At 38.2% G+C, this 22,101-nt stretch overlaps 4 protein-coding genes and 1 long non-coding RNA gene across 8 annotated transcripts; 1 reads left to right on the top strand and 4 right to left on the bottom strand.

Moving 5' to 3' along the window:
* Window positions 1–619: 619 nt before the first annotated feature.
* EMS1 (Leucine-rich repeat transmembrane protein kinase) lies at window positions 620–4,559 on the bottom strand. Its single transcript, XM_008236051.2, has one exon. The coding sequence runs from the start codon at window positions 4,384–4,386 to the stop codon at window positions 775–777; it is 3,612 nt and encodes a 1,203-aa protein (XP_008234273.2). The 5' UTR covers window positions 4,387–4,559; the 3' UTR covers window positions 620–774.
* Window positions 4,560–6,561: 2,002 nt separating this feature from the next.
* Window positions 6,562–7,475, bottom strand: LOC148917512 (uncharacterized). The gene is made up of 2 exons (XR_016127354.1): window positions 7,402–7,475; window positions 6,562–6,820 (listed from the first exon to the last, which is right to left on the bottom strand). It is a non-coding gene; the product is annotated as an uncharacterized LOC148917512 (long non-coding RNA).
* Window positions 7,476–11,258: 3,783 nt separating this feature from the next.
* On the top strand, window positions 11,259–12,653 carry LOC103333240 (CEN-like protein 1). The gene is made up of 4 exons (XM_008236052.3): window positions 11,259–11,594; window positions 11,735–11,796; window positions 11,879–11,919; window positions 12,049–12,653. The coding sequence occupies exons 1-4, from the start codon at window positions 11,394–11,396 to the stop codon at window positions 12,267–12,269; spliced, it is 525 nt and encodes a 174-aa protein (XP_008234274.1). The 5' UTR covers window positions 11,259–11,393; the 3' UTR covers window positions 12,270–12,653.
* Window positions 12,654–13,346: 693 nt separating this feature from the next.
* LOC103333241 (E3 ubiquitin-protein ligase XBAT33) lies at window positions 13,347–17,358 on the bottom strand. Of its 3 annotated transcripts, none has more exons than XM_089052580.1 (10): window positions 16,998–17,358; window positions 16,815–16,874; window positions 16,489–16,556; window positions 16,079–16,263; window positions 15,669–15,829; window positions 15,519–15,577; window positions 15,387–15,433; window positions 15,162–15,305; window positions 14,902–14,993; window positions 13,347–14,190 (listed from the first exon to the last, which is right to left on the bottom strand). In XM_089052580.1, exons 3-10 carry the CDS (start codon window positions 16,549–16,551, stop codon window positions 13,649–13,651), a joined length of 1,293 nt encoding a protein of 430 aa, XP_088908706.1. In that variant the 5' UTR covers window positions 16,552–16,556; window positions 16,815–16,874; window positions 16,998–17,358; the 3' UTR covers window positions 13,347–13,648. The 3 variants fall into 3 exon arrangements, with proteins under 3 accessions (XP_088908706.1, XP_008234275.2, XP_088908705.1); XM_008236053.3 differs by having other exon boundaries at window positions 16,489–16,560; window positions 16,998–17,357; XM_089052579.1 differs by lacking the exon at window positions 16,815–16,874 and having other exon boundaries at window positions 16,489–16,560; window positions 16,998–17,293.
* Window positions 17,359–19,270: 1,912 nt separating this feature from the next.
* LOC103333243 (S-type anion channel SLAH2-like) lies at window positions 19,271–21,940 on the bottom strand. Of its 2 annotated transcripts, XM_016794517.2 has the most exons (5): window positions 21,723–21,940; window positions 21,068–21,550; window positions 20,148–20,925; window positions 19,993–20,020; window positions 19,271–19,893 (listed from the first exon to the last, which is right to left on the bottom strand). In XM_016794517.2, exons 1-5 carry the CDS (start codon window positions 21,897–21,899, stop codon window positions 19,548–19,550), a joined length of 1,812 nt encoding a protein of 603 aa, XP_016650003.2. In that variant the 5' UTR covers window positions 21,900–21,940; the 3' UTR covers window positions 19,271–19,547. The 2 variants fall into 2 exon arrangements, with proteins under 2 accessions (XP_016650003.2, XP_088908938.1); XM_089052812.1 differs by lacking the exon at window positions 19,271–19,893 and having other exon boundaries at window positions 19,989–20,020.
* Window positions 21,941–22,101: the final 161 nt, after the last annotated feature.

The following is a 22,101-nucleotide window of genomic DNA, read 5'->3' as shown; positions in this document are numbered from 1 at the left end:
GCTAAAGCGCATGTAATCTGATCAAATATTTCCCACTTCCCACCAAGCAAGGGAATGGTCAATTAACAGACCCAAAAAAGAAAAAGAAAAAGAAAAAAAGAAGGTATGGAATTGTGTGGCTATTAGTTAATTTCCAGTAAGACTAGGTTTGATCATAGGTTCATGGTATCTTCTTAGGACGGATGGTTATTCGTTTCCCAAGTCTTTGTTTTAAAGAGCATTTATGCGGCCGTCCTCTTGGAAAAGTGTTTTGCACTCTTCTTCTTTTGCCGCCGTCCCTAAATTCCACAGATAAGAGGGCTGCCTCTCTTTGACTGCTTTACCATTTTCATCCTGACCTTATGAATTTTGAAGTGTTTCTCCAAATTGGGGTGAGGCTGAGATGGACTTGAAGCTGTTCAAACTTCAATTTTGCTTTGCATGGAAAGAATTTGCAGATAACTTTGTTCATCAACATATACATTGTTTGTTACTATGAATACTATGATCATCTTTATGAGCTTAATGTGAAAGAAGAAACGAAGCTATGAATGCTACTCTGATAACCTTCATGAGCGTAATGTGAAAGAAGAAATGAAGCGGTAAAGTACGAACCAAACATGGTCACCAGGTGCAGGAGTATTGAAATTCTGGCTTGTGATTAGGTTAGCAGACTAATATAGCATTAGCATTACAACTTAGAAGTCCTACCGCTTGTTGCTAACTACTTTACATTACCATCATTGTTGTCATAACAACAACAAACCTATTACACTCTCCACCACATAGACAAGTCTACATTTTACTCGTCTTTGATCCCTTCAAGGAACTAAACACTTGAAGCATGGTTGGCCTGCTGGCAGGGTTATCAGAAAGGCAAACACGGGCAATGTCCAGCACTTGAAGCATCTTGCTCTTCGAATCCGCATTGAGTACGATTGGATCTAGAACATCGGCAGCTTGCCCCTTTTTCATCTTTTGAAAAACCCAACCAACCAAGTTCCCGCCTTCCATCTCTTTGAAGTCAGGTCCAGTGGGCTCCTTCCCTGTCACCAATTCAAGCATTATCACACCAAAGCTATAGACATCTCCCTTTGTGGTAGATCTCCCACTTTGTCCATACTCTGGTGGGATGTAGCCAAATGTTCCTGCAATGTCAGTTGAAATGTGAGTCTCACAAGCACTGATCAATCTTGCAAGTCCAAAGTCTGCAACCTTTGGCTCAAAGTCTTCATTGAGCAAGATGTTGCTGGCTTTAATATCCCTGTGAATGATGTGGGGAATAAAACCATGATGAAGAAACGCCAGGCCACGGGCTGCACCCAAAGCAATTTTAAAACGTCTGTCCCAATCCAGGACTTCAAGTTCTCCAGTTCGATTCCTCAGCCAAATGTCTAGGCTCCCATTCACCATATACTCATAAACAAGGAGCTTCTCCTCACCAAGAGAGCAGTACCCAAGCAATGGAACGAGATTTTGGTGGTTTACCTTACCCAAGGTTTCCATTTCAGCAATGAATTCTCGATGTCCCTGGGTTTTATACTCGCTTAGCTTCTTAACTGCAACTGTTTTCCCATTGGACAAAGTGGCCTTGTACACAGTTCCAAAGCCTCCATCTCCAATTATGTTTGTCTTGCAGAAATTGTTGGTGGCTTCAAGTATATCAGCTAAAGTTAGCTTCAGAAGTGGCTGCTGAAACATGGCCACATTGATGCTCAGAGGTTCCTTTGATCTGCTGCTACTGAGGAAATAGAGATTATGATCTAAGAAACTGCTTAACTTGCTTTCTTCAGTTTCTTCAGGATCATGACGACTGCTTCTGGTAACCCATCTTATTAAAGCTAAAGCTACGACAACAATTGTCAGAGCACTTCCAACCACAATAGCTGCAACTCCCCCAGCATTCAACAAAGCTGACTTATCAAAACTTTTGACTTGGCAATCCAAATTCATGATTCTCCCACACAACCTTTTATTACCAGCAAGTGATATTTTCGACAGATTCTGGCAAATACCAGTCTTCGGAATCGGCCCTTCCAACCTATTCTCTGCAAAGTTCAAGTAAAACAGATTGTTGAGGCTGCATACTTTCTCTGGAATCTGCCCAGAGAGCTTGTTACTTGAAACATCGAAATACTCCAGTTGCATCAGATTCCCCAGGTCTGGAGGAATCTCTCCTCTAAACAAATTTGAATGAAGATCCAAATATGTCAAGTAGGACAGATTTCCCAAAGAAAGGGGCAGCTCCCCATTAAAGAAATTATTGCTCAAGTTCATATTTTCAATCCTCCAAGCCATGGAATTTGAGAAGAGCCCATCAACACGACCAGAAAGCCTGTTCTGCTGAACATACAACCCCACAAGATTCTGCATGCTTGAAAGAGATGAAGGGAGCTCACCATCCAGCTTGTTAAAGCTTAAATCTAAGTGGGTTAGCCCTTTCAAGTTCCCAAAGCTTATAGGCACAGCACCAGATAACTTATTGCCAGTCAGATTAAGCTTTACCAAACTTCCCAAACGACCTAAGCTTCCAGGCATGGTGCTTGTAAGCTGGTTATTTCCAAGATACAAGCCTTGAAGCTTGGGGGATTCACCAAATTCTGGAGGAATGGAACCACTGAGCATGTTGCCGGACAAATCCAAGGTTGTAAGATTTGTTAAGCGAGAGAGGGATTTTGTAATTCCCCCAGACAGCATGTTGTTGCTGATCAACAGATCCACCAGAACAACACAGTTACCCAAATCTTCAGGTATTGTGCCAGACAGTCTATTGTAGGACAAATCAAGCACTCCAACATGTTGAACAAAGCTCAAATCAGGGATAGTAACTTGCCGAAAATACGAGGATGGCTTTGAAGGAATTGATCCAGACAGCTTATTATGAGAAAGTACCAGGCATTGCAATTGAGCCAAGTCCTCAATCTCCACCGGAATAGAGCCACTGAGTTGGTTGTTTCCCAGTTCCAATGTCGTAAGTCCTGTGCACCGGCCAATCTCAGCCGGAATGTTTCCTTCAAGAAGATTTGAATTCAAGTTAAGAACAGAAAGGGTACTGAGATTTCCAATCTCCTTAGGTATAGTGCCTGTCAACTGATTGTTACTAAGAACAAGCCTTTCCAATGCAGCTGCCCTACCAATTTCCTTTGATAGAGAACCCCTCAACTGGTTATTAGAAGCTGAAAATTCCATCAAATTGACCGAGCTCCAAAAACTTGTAGGTATTGTACCCGTGAAATTGTTTGAATCAAGGTCGAGCACCATCAGTGGAAGCTCTGAAAGGTAACCAGGGATTGGCCCAGCAATCTGATTATTGACCAAAACCAACTGAGTAAGGTTCCTACACTTCACAAACGTGTTCTCAATCGTTCCTGAGAGGAAATTACTATCCAAATCAATCTCTACGAGCGAGACCGCATTACAGAGCTCTTCTGGAATTGGACCCGACAACCTGTTGCTGCTCAAACTAAGGGACCTAAGCGTAGAACAATTCCCAATCTCAGGTGGGATTTTCCCAGAAAACGAATTGCTCGAAAGCAAAATTGATTCAACCTGATGCCAGTTTCCGAGCCAAGGAGGCAATGGTCCGGAAAGATTGTTCTTCTCAGCAGAAAACGTCAAAACGTGAAGCTCAGAAAACTCCTCTGGTAGCGACCCAGAAAGCGAATTGAAGGAAAGCATTAAAGTCTTCAAATTCCTACAGTTTCCCAGCTCAGCAGGGACAGAGCCATAAAGTTCAGCAAATACTAAATTCAGAATACTCAACTTCTGCAACTTCCCGATGGCTTTCGGTATGGAACATCTCAATGGGTTGTATGAGAGGTCAAGTTTACTCAGTGATTCCAACTTGGATAACTCTTCAGGCAATGGACCGGTTATGGAACATGAAGGAGAATCAAGATTCTCTAGCCGTGAAAGGTCACCGATTTCACGAGGCAATGGACCCGAAAAATGGTTAGCGCCAATGTAGAGGTCGGTCAGATTCTTCAAGCTACCAATTTCAGGTGGAAGAGTACCAGAGAGAGAGTTGTTGGATATGTCCAAGGAAACTAAAGATGGAAGCTTTGAAATCTGAGGTGGGATTTGGCCGCGGAGGAGGTTCGAGGAGAGGTCAAGGACGGTGAGGTTAGGGAGAGAGAAAAGCGAGGGAGGGAGTGTGCCTCTGAGTGACAGAGTTGGAAGGGCGAGTGAAGTGACTCGGCCGAGATGGCAAGAGACGCCGACCCAGTTGCAGTGTGGGATGGATTGCCTCCATGAAGAGAGAACTTCAGGGTTTTCAAGTGCGGTCTTGAAAGAAAGCAGGGCTTCTCTTTCTGGGCTCTGCTCATTTTGGTCAACAATGGCATTGGTGAGTAGGAAGAAACACTGAAAAGCTAAGAGTACGAAAAACAGAGGCTTTTTCGACGCCATGAAACACAGAGAGATATTGAACAAAAGAAAAAACAGAGCGCCAAAGCTGTGTTGCAAAGAAATGAAGGTAGAAGAAAGCTAAGGGCTCATTGCAGCTGCTGCATTCGAGCGAGTAGCCAGAGAGAGTTGAGTGTTTGCCAAGAAGGCCCCATAAACATCAAAACAAGATGTTATTAAATCGGTCAGAGAGCAGCACGCAGCTCACGTGACTTGTACTCTCTAATAAGTTCATAAAGCCAATTCTGTTTCATTTGCAAAAACGCCCCTACTTTGACCCAAAATATATCTTTCACGAATTTATACTTTCAACCCAAATACTCTTCGTATTCCAAACTTCACCCTAGTGCCCTACTTCGCCCTACTTCAGAGAATCCGGCTTTTGTCTCTTTTTCTTTTCGTTTTCAATTCTCAAGTGTGCTCTTCTGCTTCGGAAATTAGGGGCTCTGTTTCTCGTGCATGTCTCTCTCTCTCTCTCTCTCTCTCTCTCGTGATTGAATATGTATAAGATTTGTTTTTGTAGCTGTGGGCTTGGTGGGTTTTGCAGCTTTAGCACTATGTATGGATATAATTACATTGCTTATGAGAATAAGTATCGTCTGACCTTTTGTAGTTGGATCCTTACTTTCATAGTGGTATTATTATTAGACTGATTATACTATCTTCCTTTCATGCTGTTTATTTAGTTTGTTTACTTCAATGTGATGTGAAAGGATTTGAAATTTTAGTAGTTATTTATTCACTCGAATTATTGTGTTCGAATCTCCTCTCCTTCAACTCAAAGTTGCTTGTATTAAAAAAAAATTTGAATTGGGGTTATTTCTTTTGATGCTACTCTATATCTTGGTCAAAGTGTGGAAGAAGTACACCTTTATATTTGTTCATCCAATCGAATTGATAGGGGCAAATTCACAAATACTTGTACCTTTGACGTGCTATCTTACAGTATGGGGGTCCACATGATTTGGGTTAAAAGTATAAATAACTGAAATAGAGGAGTGAGCTGGAAACGTGAGTTGTGTGAAGCTTCTTACAAAATGACAAAGAAAGGTGCTTTCGATGCTACCCAACGCCAAAAAGCTGAGGATGAAAGTAGAAGTTACAGTGGATAAAATGTGACCCCATGTACTTTTTTGTATGGTTTTTGAAAAATAATCTGTATGGTTCGCGAAAACAAAAACCTCTTCTTTGAATCCAAACAACCAACCAACAGCAATAAATAAGTTTTCTCAGTGCCAATATTGGAAAGCCCAGCAAATGCTATATTAAAGAGAGAGTGCTAAAACAAAATTACATCGGAAAACACCAAGTGATACAAGTTTAACATTTATATCAGTCTCCATATTGGGTTTGCAATTGAACAAGAATTATGCAATTTTCTAAACACATGTTTATACTACCGCTTAACGAGATATTAAGTTTAAACTAATTGTTAATTTAGACTCTCGATCGTATTCGATAAACAACAAAAAATATAATATAACACAATCGGGCAACCTTATATGGGCCTGGAATCTTAAGTGAACTGACAAAAAAGCACTCGTGAGTCGAGAGTGGGGGACTTTGGGGGCATTTAATATCAGCTCTGCAATTCATCTGCTCCGTGGTTCAGGACAGACATTTTGACATGGGATTATGGCTATTTTTGTCATTGTGATATATATTAATAACAATCTTCGATTTTTTCTGATTACTTTATAAAACATGGCAGTTAATTTGCACTTGGGATAGTGATATATGATGAGACATGAGAGTAGGAAAGGAAGCGAGGGAGGTATAGTGGGGGCTGAGCTGTCCCTTCATAGGAAGCAAAAACTCAAAACAGGAATTTCCTCTGTTTTGATGCAGCCTTGCCCTGATTGACACCATTTCATTTCATCTGTAATCTTTCTTTATCATATCAATTCTCAACATTGTAATAATAATTTGCTAGTCCACTGCTTCTTTTATTTGAAAAATGCAAAAGTATATATGGATATTACGAAAGAATGCTGATACTATTTTGTTTTTTTTGTCCTCTCAGAAAAGCTGATATTGGCAGAAAGCTTTTACACGCTAGATAGGGAGGTACGTCTGCCTTGTCTTATTGAAGCATGTTTTTTCTCCATGAAAATAATTGAACGAACTGTATGGTTTTGTCTCTGTCAGCGTAGTACCGTAAGTTGTATGAGAGGCAAAGAACTTCAAAGATCATGTTCATTGCATATATCACATGGCAGGCAGATCTTATGCACCAAAAGCATCAAACATTTACATTTTGATGATCATCTCTTCTCTTCAGAACCATAAGATTTCCCAACACAACACAACACAACACACAAGACTTGTTATGTTTCAAAATTTGTAAGCTGTGCAAGGTTTTGATTTTTCTTTGACATTTGAACTTTTTTGGTTTTGTTTTGGTACGTCCTCTAAACTTTTTTGTTGAGTAGAGTAACTGCGTAAACAGCAAACAACAGTGATTAAATATTAGCAGCTGAGAGAGGCACACTGCCTGAGCTGCATGAAAATCTGAAAAATTTCCTGTTCCTGCAGTTATAGATAGACATAAACAGATAGGTTTCTTAACAAAGTAAACAAGGCATTAATAACTGCATGACAGATGAATAGTGAAGGTAAGTTTTGGGAAGGGATGTCTGGCGGGGGGCACATGTGTTGTTGAGTGTTTATGCTTACATAACATAATAATATGGAAACAATTTAAAAGAAGATTTATGGGAAAAATTTAAGAGTCTGCGATTAAATATGGAAAGCTTTTTATGATGGTGTGGTGTTGGAATCTGTGAAGGAATTCCAAAAATTGAAGATTGAGAAAGATTTGTAAAGTGACTTTGCGTGACCAAAGCAAGTAAGTGGATCAAAATTTACTCATCACTGACTGCAAGCATTGCAATTTGGCATCGGGGCCTCATTTTAAGTGCAAAGCTTCCGAGTGCCAGTTCCTAAACTCAAATCATCAAAACTCATACGTATATGTCTCTGTGGGTGACGACTGTGAGAGAAGAAGATAACCATTACCATATACAGATTCCCTCTTTTTCTCTGCACTGCTCTGCTCTGATCTGATCTGCTCTCTTCTGCTCTCTTCTGCTTCTTCTGCTCTCCTCTGCTCTGTGTGGCGTGGGTTATACATTGTACATTGATGATAATAGGCCTTGATTTCTCTCTCTCACTCTCCCTCTCCCTCTCCCTCTCCCTCTTTTTGTGTTTTGGATCACACATCTATTATCACACACTTTGTTGGACCATTGTTCTTGAGCCTCAAACAAGGCCTTCCATCGAAACAACATACTCCACAGGCCTTCACTTGGGCTCTTTGTCCTTTGATTGTTTGGAATCACTACAAATAGCCCAAGATAGTATGACGAGTAACTGGGCTATGTCAAGCCCATGTAAACTTCTACAAAATCCAAATGTCAATGGACCAATTTGACCACAGAATTTAAATCCAATGGTCAATAAATTTGAGCCTTACCCTGTTGAAATTGGGCTTTGTTGGGTTAAGTCCATATTTGCATCTTGATTTCAACAATTTTTTTTTAAAAAGACAAGTAATAGTCTAAACTACAAGAGAATGAAGTTTCTCACTCCCACATACTACTAAAGTGTCACAGGAGTTCAAACCTTGAGATCACTGATTTGTGAGTCAATATCCCTTCTCAACCCCACAAACAATTCTAGCAGTAAATTTACTTTAGATAATTATGGGTTAATTGAAGAGGGAAGCATACTTTAGTTTAAGCACATTATACTATTAGGTCTAAATTTACCCATGAAATGAAAATATTGCAAGGCAAGGAGCAAAAGAGAACCAACAAGAAAAGGCTGAGATTCCCTTTGTTCTATTATTGTATAATATATTCTCTATCTCTATAGTAGAGTAGAAGTAGGAGAATAAAATAAGTTATTCCCTGAGCATCTCACAAGGGTATAGACAAACAAAATAGGCAAAAGTGTATTATATGGCTTGATGTGGCATGTTGCCTATTTAGTTTCCTCTTGGAAAAACTGCTTATTCCAATGGACTCACTAGATAAATGAACTAGGTAATATAATATAATATAATATTATTTATTTTCATATTTTACCTTTACCTCATTTCACCTATCACCAAAAAATAAAAAAGTATTTTTAATAATAAAAATATGTTGGACTTAATATACCTATTCACTTCGAAGTATGAAATATTACCTTGAAGTGTGAAAATTTTGATGTGACAAGATAAATGAAGTTTGCCTACCCTTTTGCCTCTTCCTTCGGAGATGCTCAACCATTCAATTAACAGCCAAGAAAAGGACACTTGGGGGCCAATTTGACAAAAAGAAAGTAAAGGGTGCCCAAAAGTTATGAAACGTGTCGAATGTCGAAGAAAAGAACACACAGAGATCGGCCATAATTTATGCTGATCATTGGAGAAGCGAGTGAGTGAGTGAGTGAGTGAATATGACAAGGAGTCGTCAATGTTATGAAATGAAAAACATGAAATTCATGATCAGACAAATGAGTGAGGTGTCAGGCTTGGAGTGGTTAATTCCCATTCATGCATCATAATCCATGGGGTAAAGTGGTTTGCATCTTCCAAGATTCCTTTGGTTTTTGTCTTTGGGGCATTTTGTTTGGCATTCAAATAAAGTAGTTTGTGCTTAAAACCTGGCAATCAAATACTCATGGCCACCGGGCAGCAGCCACATGTATAGTAAATAGTAATTGAATCGTGCTCTCTCATCTATTCTCCATTAGTATTTGTTTTATTATTAATTTTATATATAGGTCTAATAATAAGTCTTAGAAATGGACCCTTAATACCTGCTGAGCAACTCACTCAAACTGTTCGAGATGAGGATGATGCAGGAGACCTGGCCCTTCCTTCCATACTGTTGCTTGGTTGCTGCAGATTCTTAACTCATGTAGCCGCTTCTTTTTCTTTTCTTTTCTTTCCATGTTGATATATATATATATATATATATTCACAGAATAACAGGCTGCTTATTTTAGTTGCAAATTCACAATTCAATTTATGTATGTATCTATGTATATAAGTATATTCTTTGTGGGAGAACAGAAATGTATTATATACCAATGAACATGTTTCTCTCGTAGACCAAACTACAACATTAAATGGGTTATTTAGGATGAGGGAAAATGTTCTCTTACAAAAACTGTTTAGCGACATAAAATACTTGTAATATCATTCTCACCTGCTTTACATTAAAAAACATATATATATATATATATATACACACACATCAAACAAAAGGTTTGAATTTAGAATAATAGCAATGTTTAATTCACTTCATATTTTGAAAATCTTGATTAACTGGCGAATATATGGCATGCTTGCTAACTGATCATCATGTTTGTATATCACGAGGAAGTGTTATCATGCGTGTCATAGTATTATTGATCAGAGATAGCAAAATAGTGTTATTTCCATTTCATATGGAAGACTTTCTCCTTCCAAAGAGATACTTTTTCTATTTGCAATTGTATGCCGCAATCAACAATAACATGTTATCTTCGATATTTCTCCCTCGACCCCTAACCCAAATTCAAATCCCATCATTTTATTTTATAATTGCATCATTCAAAAATTTGAAAGCTAGTGAACCTCAACTAATAATAAAATCTAAATCCTAGCTCAAGCTATCCAAATTTCTTCTTATTTTTTGTGTTGGTCATATAGGACATAACGTTGTGTGTCTCCATTAAATTAAATTAAAACACTTTTTCCGAGCTTGTTGATAAGATAATTTTTGAGTGCTGCTATTTTCACACTCACTTTATCTTTCCACCCACCATATCAATTTTAAAAAACACAATCCTATTTTTTCACTCACCAATATTCCTAAAATACCCTTTTAATTATTACCTCATTTCCTCTCTCCTTTATTCTCTCTACTCATGTCTTCTCTCTCTCTCTCTCTCTCTCTCTCTCTCACGGCCCACACATCTCTCTCTCATTTTTGCTCTATCTTATTTTCCATCTCTCACACTCCATCTCTCTCTGTCTCTCATGTTTATTATACAAACTAAAACTGTTTTTTGCTGTTTTTTTTTTGTTTTGTTTTTGTTTTTGTAAATATGGATTCTATGAATATAATCATATTTATGCTCTTAGCTTTCTACTATTGTAAATAAACTTTTTCTCCACGGTTATCCATGGACCAGAAATCTATTGAACTTCGCAATAAAAAAATATAAAACACCCATTCTTAACACATGGGAATGTCAAAGTGTACAAAGCCAAACAGATAGGGAAAAACAACAGTACTCGCCCAATTCACATGTCTCACCCTTGAATTTGTTAAAAGACCAAGTTCAATCATCATCAGATGCAATTGTTTCTCTAGTTATAATAGTAGACCTTGTAATATATATGAATTGTTGTATGCGAGTAATTTTCCTTAAGTCCTTTAAAGTCATTTTAAAATAGAGTTAAATTTGTCTTTAAAAATTTAGAGATAAGATATGTGATAAAATAGGACATGTGGGTGGAAATAGCAGCACTCTAATTTTTTTCCCTGCCTAATGTTAGAAAGCATGTGCATGCAGAGAATTACTTAGCACTTTAAAAGCTGAATTCCCATTTGCCCAAGATATTGTTATTAAGTAGGAAAAAGGTTTATATTCTTCATTCTCATTTACCCAATAAGGCAATGACATTAGATTCTACAATTAAATAAACACCTTTATGCTTTAAAGGGGATCACTTCTCTTAGCATCACAACTCAACAAATTAAAGTAAACTCATCTCTCTAGTGGGTTCTTCTTACACATGTTCTTTCCCCAAATAGACCACCCGCAATCTCTTACTTAATTAATTTGTAAGCCAAGCTCGTGAATATTAACTGTGAAGCTTCCTAGGCCTCTGGTTGTGCCTATATATATATACATTGATCTCACTTTCAAATATACTGCACCAAGTTCCAACCAACACTAGCTAGTAGCACAAAACATTCATCCTTCTACTCTCTTTCTTTGACTCCATCTTCTACTTAATTGTACGTAGTATGTCAAGGATGGTGGAGCCATTGACTCTTGGTAGAGTGATAGGAGAGGTTGTGGACAGCTTCACCCCAAGTGTGAAACTGAAAGTAGTTTACAATCCCAACAGACAAGTTGCCAATGGACATGAGCTCATGCCTTCTGTCATTTCTGCTAAACCTCGCGTTGAGATCGGTGGTGACGACATGAGGGCTGCTTATACGTTAGTAAGTTTCAGCTTCACCAATTTATATATATGTACACAAAAACAGAAAGTTTCAGTTGAAGTGATCCCTCGAATAAGCTCTTGTGCGTGCTATATTTTTATTAAGAGACTATTTTTAACTTTGGTTGTCAACGTGTGAAGATAATGACGGACCCAGATTTTCCAAGCCCCAGTGATCCTTACTTGAGAGAACATCTCCATTGGTTTGTACATTAATTTTAGTAAATTCATGGTTTAGATTTTGTTTCAATTCAACTAGCACTAAAGTATACATTTATGTTTCAGGATGGTCACAGACATTCCTGGTACAACTGATGCATCCTTTGGTAAGTTTAATAGACAATGTGATATAGGACAAGAAATAGGGTTGCGCATTAAAGATATATATATAATTAAAATCTGTTCCTAATATACAAAACTAATTTGGTTTAATTATATGTGGAAATAATTAACAGGAAAGGAAAATATGGAGTATGAAGGTCCAAGGCCGGTTGTGGGTATCCACAGATACGTGTTCCTGTTGTTCAAGCAGATGAGGGGAAGAGAAACAGTGAGAGGTCCAGCTTGCAGGGACAATTTCAACACAAGGACATTTTCACAAGAGAATGGTCTTGGCCTGCCTGTGGCCGCTGTCTATTTCAACGCACAAAGAGAAACTGCAGCTAGAAGAAGATGATCAATTATTAATTAGTTAAATAATACCAAATAAACCAGCAATAAAATTAGATTAATGAATGCCAGGGAGATTGATCTCCTGGTCTTCCATGAAGCCTGGAGGGAGGGAAGGAGAAAGCTGTTGTATTTCTATGATCGTACGGTCATGTAGTAGGTCACTGTTTATGTTGTTGTACCTAGGTTTAGGGACAGTGTTGTGTTGTGTTGGGTTGGTCCCGTAAGTCAACTTTTTAATTTCTGCTCTGCTGATTGGTGTTTTGGTGATACGATTCATGTAGCATCATAGCTACGTGTCACCTTGTTCTATATTCAAAAGTTACGTACGCAATTGTCTTTTAATGTGATGGGGGCTGATCGACCGCTATTATTGTTATTGTTATTATTATTCTTATTCTCATTTGCTTTTTTCTTTTTCTTCATCATTTTAGTGTTGAAAAACATGTACCTCCACGATCATACTAATTCCATTTGCATTGTTTTGCTGATTGTTGAAAAATACGTGCCTCCACGATCACACAAGACAGATGATCATATTTTTCATCCTAGTTCCTACCGAGAAATGGAATAAATAGGGTCAAGATTCAAACTTTCTTCTTTTAAAATTGAAAAGAGAAATATTATTAGATTAAGAGTCGATCGGTCTTAAATTTAAATCAAAAGAAATAAAAACAATGTAACTGGTTTTATTTATTTGGATACCATGCTCATACTGTTGCAACAAATTTTTTAAGAGTAAAAGCAGATAGACTAGCTGGACAAGTTTCCTAGCATTTTTAAGTAGTACACAGTGCGTGTTCATCCCAAGAAACCTCAAACCTTAATTGTGGGAAAGGAATTGCTGTGATGGAATAAGTAAGACAAGGTGGATGTAATTTGTAGGGATGGCGTGGGATCTTGAACATACAGGAAAGCACTACAGAAAATTACGACTACGAAGAGAAGAGCTTAAAGTCTCAGCCAGGGAAAGGAATGACAATGAACCGAAACCAAGTGGTCTTTCTTGCCCCCGGAATTTGAAAATAAGTAAAAAATAAAAACACAATCCAACACATGAGATGAAAATCAAAAGGAAAACATGTAGTGAAAAGAATTTTCTTTTGCTTTCTTCACATTCAATTACAACCAATGTATAATGCCAAACATACAAATTTTACAGCCATCGTAAATGCCATATGATATGATGCCACCACCCAAATCATCCATGTAGCCGCCCGAACAAAAACCGGAAGCAAACACGGTATGCATAATTTCACACTTGTGTTCTGTCCCACAAGGGATGATGAAACATACAGCGCCCAACACAGACACTGTTTGTTGTCGATTAAAAATTCCTTGACTGGAACATGACAAGGTAACTAAGCATCATATCACCAAGCTAAGTTAAGCATTTATTTCTGCATTGCACTGATGCTCCCTACTGCAGCTCCTCCTGCTCCAAAACATGCTTGAACAGCTTGTTTTCTCGAGTCTCGGCCCTTCCATTTTATCCTGGTCTACTGATGTTGCTTGCAGTCGTCTGGGCAATTCATCTTGAGTTCCAGCCTCCCGGGATTCAAATGGCGGGCACGGACCATCATTGCACGTGCACAAAGGAATGGTGACAGATGGAAACGGACTACAGGTGACTGGGCAGAGCATATCTGAAGAAACTGAAGCCACACGGTTCTTTCGGATCTCTGGTGCACAAGCTGGAGATAGATGGTCTGGATCACGAGGGTGAAGAATACATGGGGTACAAAGGCCAAGTGACATCTGTAATTTATTTTCCTTTGCTGGGGAGCCAGGCAATTTGACAAAGGAGATGATTCCGTGTCTACAAAAAGGGCATGGAATGGACCCGGGTGGGCCTGCCATTTCTGAAGGTATGTTGCTTGCTGAGCAAAGATAGAGTGCGCACCTTACGCAAAGCTCATGCCCACACCCTGAAAGTACAAGTAACTAGAGGATGAATATAATCTAGTAAGGAAAATAACTGAATTTCTATAGTCTAGACACTTGGTATATGAACTGTGATAATGGAACAACTAATAACGTTTCAATATCAATCCAACAGAAATTGGAAAATACCCTAGTCTTGCCTTCAAATCCTCCCAAAAACATAATCAATGAAGAACAAAAAGAAAGAAAGACTTGTACCATTAAGGATAAATTTATGAGAGATCAAGCTCACCCATTAAGTAAGCAATCAATCACAATTATAAATACACGACTTTCTCCTACATTTGTTGTTTTAACGATATGCCTGGAATGCCTTATTCATATTTATGCATATATTAATAGAAATGATTGGATCCTCTGTAATTTTAAGACTCCTCTGTGATAACTTCCTTGATTAACTTACTCCTCTCAAAAATCTTTGGACAGTGTTAGAAAGAAATAAACAGGCCTAATGAATCAAACATACAATCAGATTTACATCCTATATCAGAATACGTTATCATGGTAACATCGGAAGTCCTCTTGAGACTACTGAGAATCTCAGTAAAGGATTATCAGTAAGGAACTACAATGGTTATAAGACTAGCCCATAATACGAATATTCAACTATACTATGGAAAAAAAGGTAATTTGGTAAAATATCAGGAAGATACAAACACATGACTGAGACATGAAAACACCACTATGGGACAAACCTTCTGCAGCTACAGAACATGCTCTTTCCAAGCACACAGCACAGATATCTGTGTCATCTGTTGAGGATGTCACGGACTTAAATCCACAATCCCTGCAGTAAATTCCAAGGACTTGAGTTTATGTGGTGACATTGATATACTTGTTAAACTTTCTCAAGTAAAAACTTCTGTAGAGAGGGGTTTTATCTTTCCAAAAGCCATAAGGCATGCAGAAACTTAATCGTATTAGTGTCCACAGATGTAATTAGTTGAAGCTTTACCTTGCTATGTTCAGTATGCTCATCAGAGGCAAGGACAGGTAATTAGAAAGGGAAAATGATGGTATTGTTGAGTCAGAATTGGGTGCTAGCAGTGGTTCAAGCCAGTGGCGCCCCCACATTCTGGCAACATCAGCAGGAAGCCACCTGAAAGAATATTCTTCAGATTAGTCATGGCTCATGTCAATAGTATTTCTTTACCAACAGTGAAAACCAGAAGAACCATACCCATTGCAATTCAAAGTCGTCTTACTGGCACCTCTTGCAAGGAGGATCTGCAATATACAGACACCATCAGTTTAAATTCAAAAGAGAGCAACTATTTTGTTTAGACACCATCAAAATTGATATAATTCTTGCCTGACAGCATTTTAAGTTACCCCCACAAGCAGCATAGTGCAATGGAGAACTTCCAGCTCCTACAAAAATAAAATTTCACTTCAGTTTGAAGCAGGATCAGAAAGGAACATTCCTTCAGTTAAAGAACTAGTTACTAAACAACAAGCGAACCTATCAAATCCATAGAAGTTCCGTAATGAAATGTCACAGCTGATACATTCGCATGAAGATCAAGTAGGAGTTGTACGCAATCAAAATATCCATTCAATGCAGCCATATGAAGAGCAGTGATACCACAATCTGCTGCCTTATTTACAAACTTGGACAGAGCACTGCACTGGAATAGAATGAATAAATAACAAGAAAGAAATGTGTATCTAAAGGCACCCCTGTAAACATAATATATCTGATGCTGGTTTCTTTGAAACTTAACTAAACTATAAATATCTAAGCAAAATTCCCTCCATCAAGAATTTGGAAAGTAATCCCATTTCATTACTCTTTTCCATTTATGTTCCACTCGTGGAAGAATTTAAATTTACAATAAGTCTCCTTAAAAAAGAAAGAAGCTACACACATACCTTTGCTCATTTTTGCTCATGACATTTACACCATCACTTCTGTCACTATCTATCTGAGTATTCAGAGATTCGTAAGAAGCACTTGGAACAAAGTCAGCCACAACAAGTCTTATACATCTTACATGCCCATTTACAGCAGCAAAATGAAGAGCTGTCCGGCCGGTAAGATAGTCTGCTCTAGTAACCTAGTATCAGGAAGAATATATGATTCAAAATTGGATGCAGAATCAGTTCTTTTTCTTAGTGAAAAAGGACTAGAATATGTCAAAACAGAACTGCTATATCCGGCTTCACTAGAAAAGATTCATGACTCAAATATTAGAATCAAGTTAAAAGGCTTTGCAGCTTTACAAGGCCCGTCTGGATATGGTCTAGAAATTGCACAAGCAAATTAGAACTTGGTAACTCACATTACATCTGAAGAGCAGGAGGGTTTGTACAACTTCCCAATGTCCATATCGGCATGCTTGCATCAATGCTGTCTTTAAACACAGAAATCAAATAACTTAATCAGCATTTAGTATCAAACTCAGAACGACAATTCAAGCCCCTCATGAGCTTCCATTTGCAATTCTAAGGTTCAATTTACGCAATAAAGCATACCAATCACCAATCTTTCTAACCAAATCGATACCCATATCCCAAAATTCTCTCTAATGGAGATTCAAAGTCGCAAATTTAAATGTTATCTGATACACAGAGAAAAATTTAACGAGAAAAGCACCAATTGTCGCACCTGCCCACAGTAATTTCTGGAATTGACATCAGCTCCATTCTCGAGCAGCAAAGAAACAATCTAAATCAAACCCAAAAAAAGAAAAAGCAAATCTAAAAATTGGATAGCGGATCAAAAACGAACAATCACAAGCTACAATAAATTAAAACAAAAACCAACCCAGAAGAGAAAAAGGAAAAGGACCTCGTTATGGCCTTTAGCGGCGGCGAAATGGAGAGGGGAGTTGAGGCCACCAAAGGTGGAGTATTTGGCAAGGCAAGGATTGCAATCTAAAAGCATCTTTGCCTCTATTAAATCTCCATCTCTCGCAGCCGAAACTAGTCGTTCTCCGGAGGCAGAGCACCCAAATGAATTGCCCATTTTCCCCTCTCACCACCCTCTGTCTCTCTCTCTCTCTCTCTCTCTAAATATATGTGTAAATATGGAAATGACAAAAAAGGAGGATAATTTAGGTCAACCGTCGTGGAACATTACTCAGTTACCAAAATCAGAGCTATAAATATATAAATAATATCATACCAGAGTCAGTGAGCCCACAACAATGGCAATGTGATTTGGACAATGGAGGATTTAGATATGGGATTTTGTCAGAAAAAGTAAAAACATTTGTGTTCAAATATTTTCTTATTTGGTATTTGCTTAATTTCATTTTCCTTGGTAAGAAAAACATTTCCTTAATTTGCTAGTTGTCCAATTCATATGGTTTCTAAAATAAAAGGAAAATTATATTCATACCCTTCCAAACAAATAATTCCCTACTGAAAATTTATCCCATTCAGGTTCTCTTGCGCGTTCGGATCAGAGATCCAACGGATCTAAGGGAAACAAGAGGCAAAAGAGATCAGGTGGTCCGCAGATCACTATAATCATGCGTGCAGTGCAGAGGCCGACCAAAAAGAGAGCATAAGCACATCGTGCCAAGTCACATAAGAAGAAAAAAATCACGACAACTTTGATGCCTTTGTCGAAAACGGACACGTGGGTGATACTAGGTTGTCGATGATGAAGTTCACTCGAATCGGACGACTGAGGAGGCATTGATTGAGAAATAATGATACGGTGGTATAGCTTTCGAGTGATAAAAGTGTCAGAGGTAAGCTTTCTCTCATCAATAACTTGGGGCTGTACGCAAGGAATTAGGTGAAGGTTCGGTGGGGCTGTGGGCCTATGTATGTGGGCTACTTATTCGTAAGCTAACCGTTACATTATTTTTGTTCTTCTAAGTTCTAACGTTAGGAAGGGAGAGGCCTTTTCACATAAACTGTCAAAGTATCATAGAATTCGAATATAGGACTATTGGTTTACAAATTAATGTCCGTTTTTACTAAGTTAGACCCGTTAAAATCATCTGCCTCAAATAAATTCAACAACATGCATTAAGGCTGATGTCATTGATAATACGAAAACAACAATGGTTGGTGGGATCATCCTAAAATCGTATTTATTTTTAATACGAAACCCCAAAAGCCTATTGAACAAATATATGATTACAAATTTTGATGTCATTGATGATATCGAGTCTTACCGTAACACGGCTTTGAAAAATAAGAAAAATAATAAGGTTAACTTGCCTTACGTAAACACAATTACAAAACAGTTGTCTGTGAAATAAATAAATATATGATTCACGAATCACAATTACTAGTACTAGCGTGCATTATCATTTCGTCAACCTTAAATTAAACAAATGGTGGTTGAGAATCTCCTTTCTTTCTCTTTGTTGTTAATTCCCAATTGGGTTGGTCCTTTATTGAAGAAAACGGGTTTGAGACTTTCTTGAAGTTTTATGACTGGTGACAGAAAACCACTGAGAACTACATTAGTGTAAATTGTCAAGATATTTTTAAAAGCTTTTTGGTGGTGGAGCAATTTAGATTGGATATACATCCTTTAATGGAGGAGGGAGGTACATTGGTAATCTACTTAACATAATTAAATGGACATAAACTAGGTAATAGGTAGGTATTCATAACCTTAACCAAAATTATTGGTAATCAACAAAATCAATGTACCATTGCACAAGTAACAAATGACAAAACATCATAACCACATACGTAGGTCAAACATGTAATGCAAATTCCGCAAAAAAGAAAAAAAAGAAACAGTGCAAGCAATAAATTGAAAACAAACATGCCCGTTTGTTTTTTATTGTTTGAGTAGATGAAGGAATGCATGTAGCCATTGCAGCACCGGAGATCATGGATGTCAGCATATGCAGGAATAGAGAGCCTTGGCCTGTTTTGGGATGCAGCTCTTTTTGTCAACGGCCCATGAACAGTGTCCTCCTATAGCTTTCATCCCTTGCATCGTTATAGTTTTGTTTCGGCTCATCACATTGTTTGCTTTGCTATTGAGTGCATGAATAACTAAACCCAAATTTTAATCCCAAAGTTATACGAGGGTCCAGACAATTGGAATTTGTGTCAACACTCTGCATATTGTGATGAAAGTGCATATAGAGGAAGCTGAGTACTTATTACCATTATCAAGAGCCAAGAAGGCAATTAATTAAGCAAGATCATGGATCGGTTTATTTCTTCAAGCGGTTCCGGAAATCTAACTAGTATAACACACAATATTACCAGCACCCTTCTGTCACAATGCACTCTTAATCTACTACACAAGATATGATGTTTCACTCTACACATGCTCACTGGAACTATGAAAGTTTAAATCTATGTTCCTCCCATGTAGTGGCATAACATCATATACATGTTACTCAAAATCTCAGAGCTAGGTGGCCTCTAAATCTTTGGTTTCTGAACTTGTTGCTGACTTCAAAAGTTTTTCGATGTCCTTTGAGTCCGAGCTTCCGTGTCTAAGTTGGAACCATGTCCTGTTTGGCTTTAACTTTCTGTCACTGATGGCAATTGCAATGTCATTGGGGAAGAGGTCTTGGATCACAAAACAGTGCAAGATGGTTGTTATGAGAAGAATGGTGACTATGATCGTGGCGGTGAGAGAGAGTATGACAGCCAGAGTTTGTGTTACCGCATTTGTGACCTCATTTGAGTACCTGATGGTTGCAATGGCAGCACCAGTCATTGGGAATGTATATGCCCACCATGTCAAAGAAAACCTATAGATCCAGATGAAAGTGAATGTTAGGCATCTGAAGTATAAATGTGCAATATTATTTTCAGGTTATGTAGAGAAATTAATGGATGTGATATCTTACTTAAATCCTCTGAAAAAGTTAACCCGAACTGCCTGTACAAGCAGTGAAGAAGGATTAGAAAAAGTTAAGAATACTAGTCTTAATAAAATAAATGAATCAATAATCTATATTATCTTGGGTAGTCCTAGAGTATTGGGACTTGATTCAGGTTATACTTGCCAGTGAGAGATAAAGGAACAAGGAAATGAAGTAAAAAATTCGTGAACCGTAATTGAAAGAGCCTTGGATTCTTCCCCATGCCATGGAAGCTACACTTGGTGCTGCAACAAACAGAAAGAATACAGGATGGAGGTCCTTTGGGATAACAGTCTCGTTTGTTGGAAGCCTCTGGTAGAGAGTTACAAATAATACCATGTAGTGAGCCAACCCCACAGCAAAGAAGAATATTGGTCCTTCTTTTAGTCCCATTGACGCACCTAGCAATGCCCCCACAAAATTCCCAACAATTGCGAGATGGTTAACAGGATTGGCTACCTTTGAAAGCCTACGTTGGCCTCCTGACATCCACTGTCCATAGATTTTAAGCTCAAGGCATAAGATTGGGGTCATGAGGATGTACCAAAGAGCTGGATGCAGGTTGTTAGCAAATGAAGGTGGCACTCCAAGAGCTAAGAACAAGAGGGCTATCCATGGGGAAAAGAAGAAGTTGACACGAACAGGGTGGTAGTACTCACGGCGAACTGCTTCAAAGTAAAGGATCACTTTTAGAAGGTAGATACAAGCAACAATGGCTACAAGAGCAACTGAAATGCACCACAGAACTAGATTTGGTACTAAGCTTAAATGGAGGAATTTCGTGGAGGCAGAGGTAGGAAGGGTCTTCCACAAAATAGCTTGGCTGCTAACACCGAGGCAGATGCTAAATGAAGAAACAGGATACCGGAGAAGAAATGGCCATTGTTTGTCTTCTGGAAGGAGTATTTCCTCTGAATCCTGTTTCATCACATTAAATTTGAGGAACAAAACAATATCAAACATTTGTAAATGCTTTTTTTTATACATAAACATTTGTAAGTGCTATTCTTTTTTATATAGATAAAATTTGTAAATATTGAAGAAGAACATAACACATTACCCTAAGGGTTTCTAACTCTGGCCCTTCCAATGCATCAAAGTATCGGTCTGCAGGTAAACGTTCAACTTCTGCATTTTGCAGATTAGCATTCTCTGGTTCAGCCTCCCTTGGAGTCTTTCCGCGGAGTAGTGTTATCTGCCTTTCCAGTTTCCCAGACCATGTTTTGAAACTATCAAACCTCTTATCTTTCAACCTTTCGATACTTGGATGGTAAGAAAAATGTCCAGTGCTAATTGCCTCCTCAAGTGCAGAGCTTTTTGGCATTGGTTGAGAGTGAAATTTGACGGCTTTGGGCAGTTTGCTGCCAGCAGTTTCAGTTGCGGCAGAAGAATTTGGAATTTCACTGAAGATCATATTTTTGCTGTTGTGTAAATGAATTCCGGTTGGTGATGATGGCATGCTAATAGAAACAGAATGGACCCTTTGATGAATCGGGGGTTCAGATCCATCAAATGCGCATTCTAAAGCTGCCGCCTCAATTCCCTGGTGTAAAAATGCATAAAACAAGTTACTATATGCATAACCATTATAAACTTTATTTTTTCTTCTCCTTGTTTGGCAGAATGAAATAAATTTGTGAAAGCAATTATAGCATGTGAACTGTGCTACTGCCTCTTTTGTATTTAGCAGGCATGAAAGTTTAAGATGAACTTACTTTAGCTGATGGACTGATAGGTTGAAGGTGACTTGGTTGACAGCTGCCATTGAGAAATCTATTTTCCTCAACATTATCAAAGCCAGCCACTTCATTTGAGGATATATATCTGATGAGAGATGGAAGTTCAGGGGAATTCAGCTTTACAGAATCCAGATTTTTGCTGTTTTCCATCATAAAACTTTGGAGCAGAAACACATATGATGGAGAACAGTTCAACTATATGATGTTCTCTTCTAGCACTTTGTAATGCACAGCCTTATATAAACACAAGCCATGAGCTCTCTTTCCTTTCGAGGTAATTACCAAATTGTACTTTTCTAATCGAAACAACAGACACATGGTGTGCTTTGAATATGATGTCAAGCCTTTTCATATC

The sequence above is a fragment of the Prunus mume genome, linkage group LG5, assembly GCF_029339155.1.
Source record: "Prunus mume cultivar Tortuosa linkage group LG5, ASM2933915v1, whole genome shotgun sequence".
Classification (NCBI taxonomy): domain Eukaryota; kingdom Viridiplantae; phylum Streptophyta; class Magnoliopsida; order Rosales; family Rosaceae; genus Prunus; species Prunus mume.
Note: the sequence above shows the minus strand (reverse complement) of the source record. Positions and strands in the feature narration are given on the sequence as shown.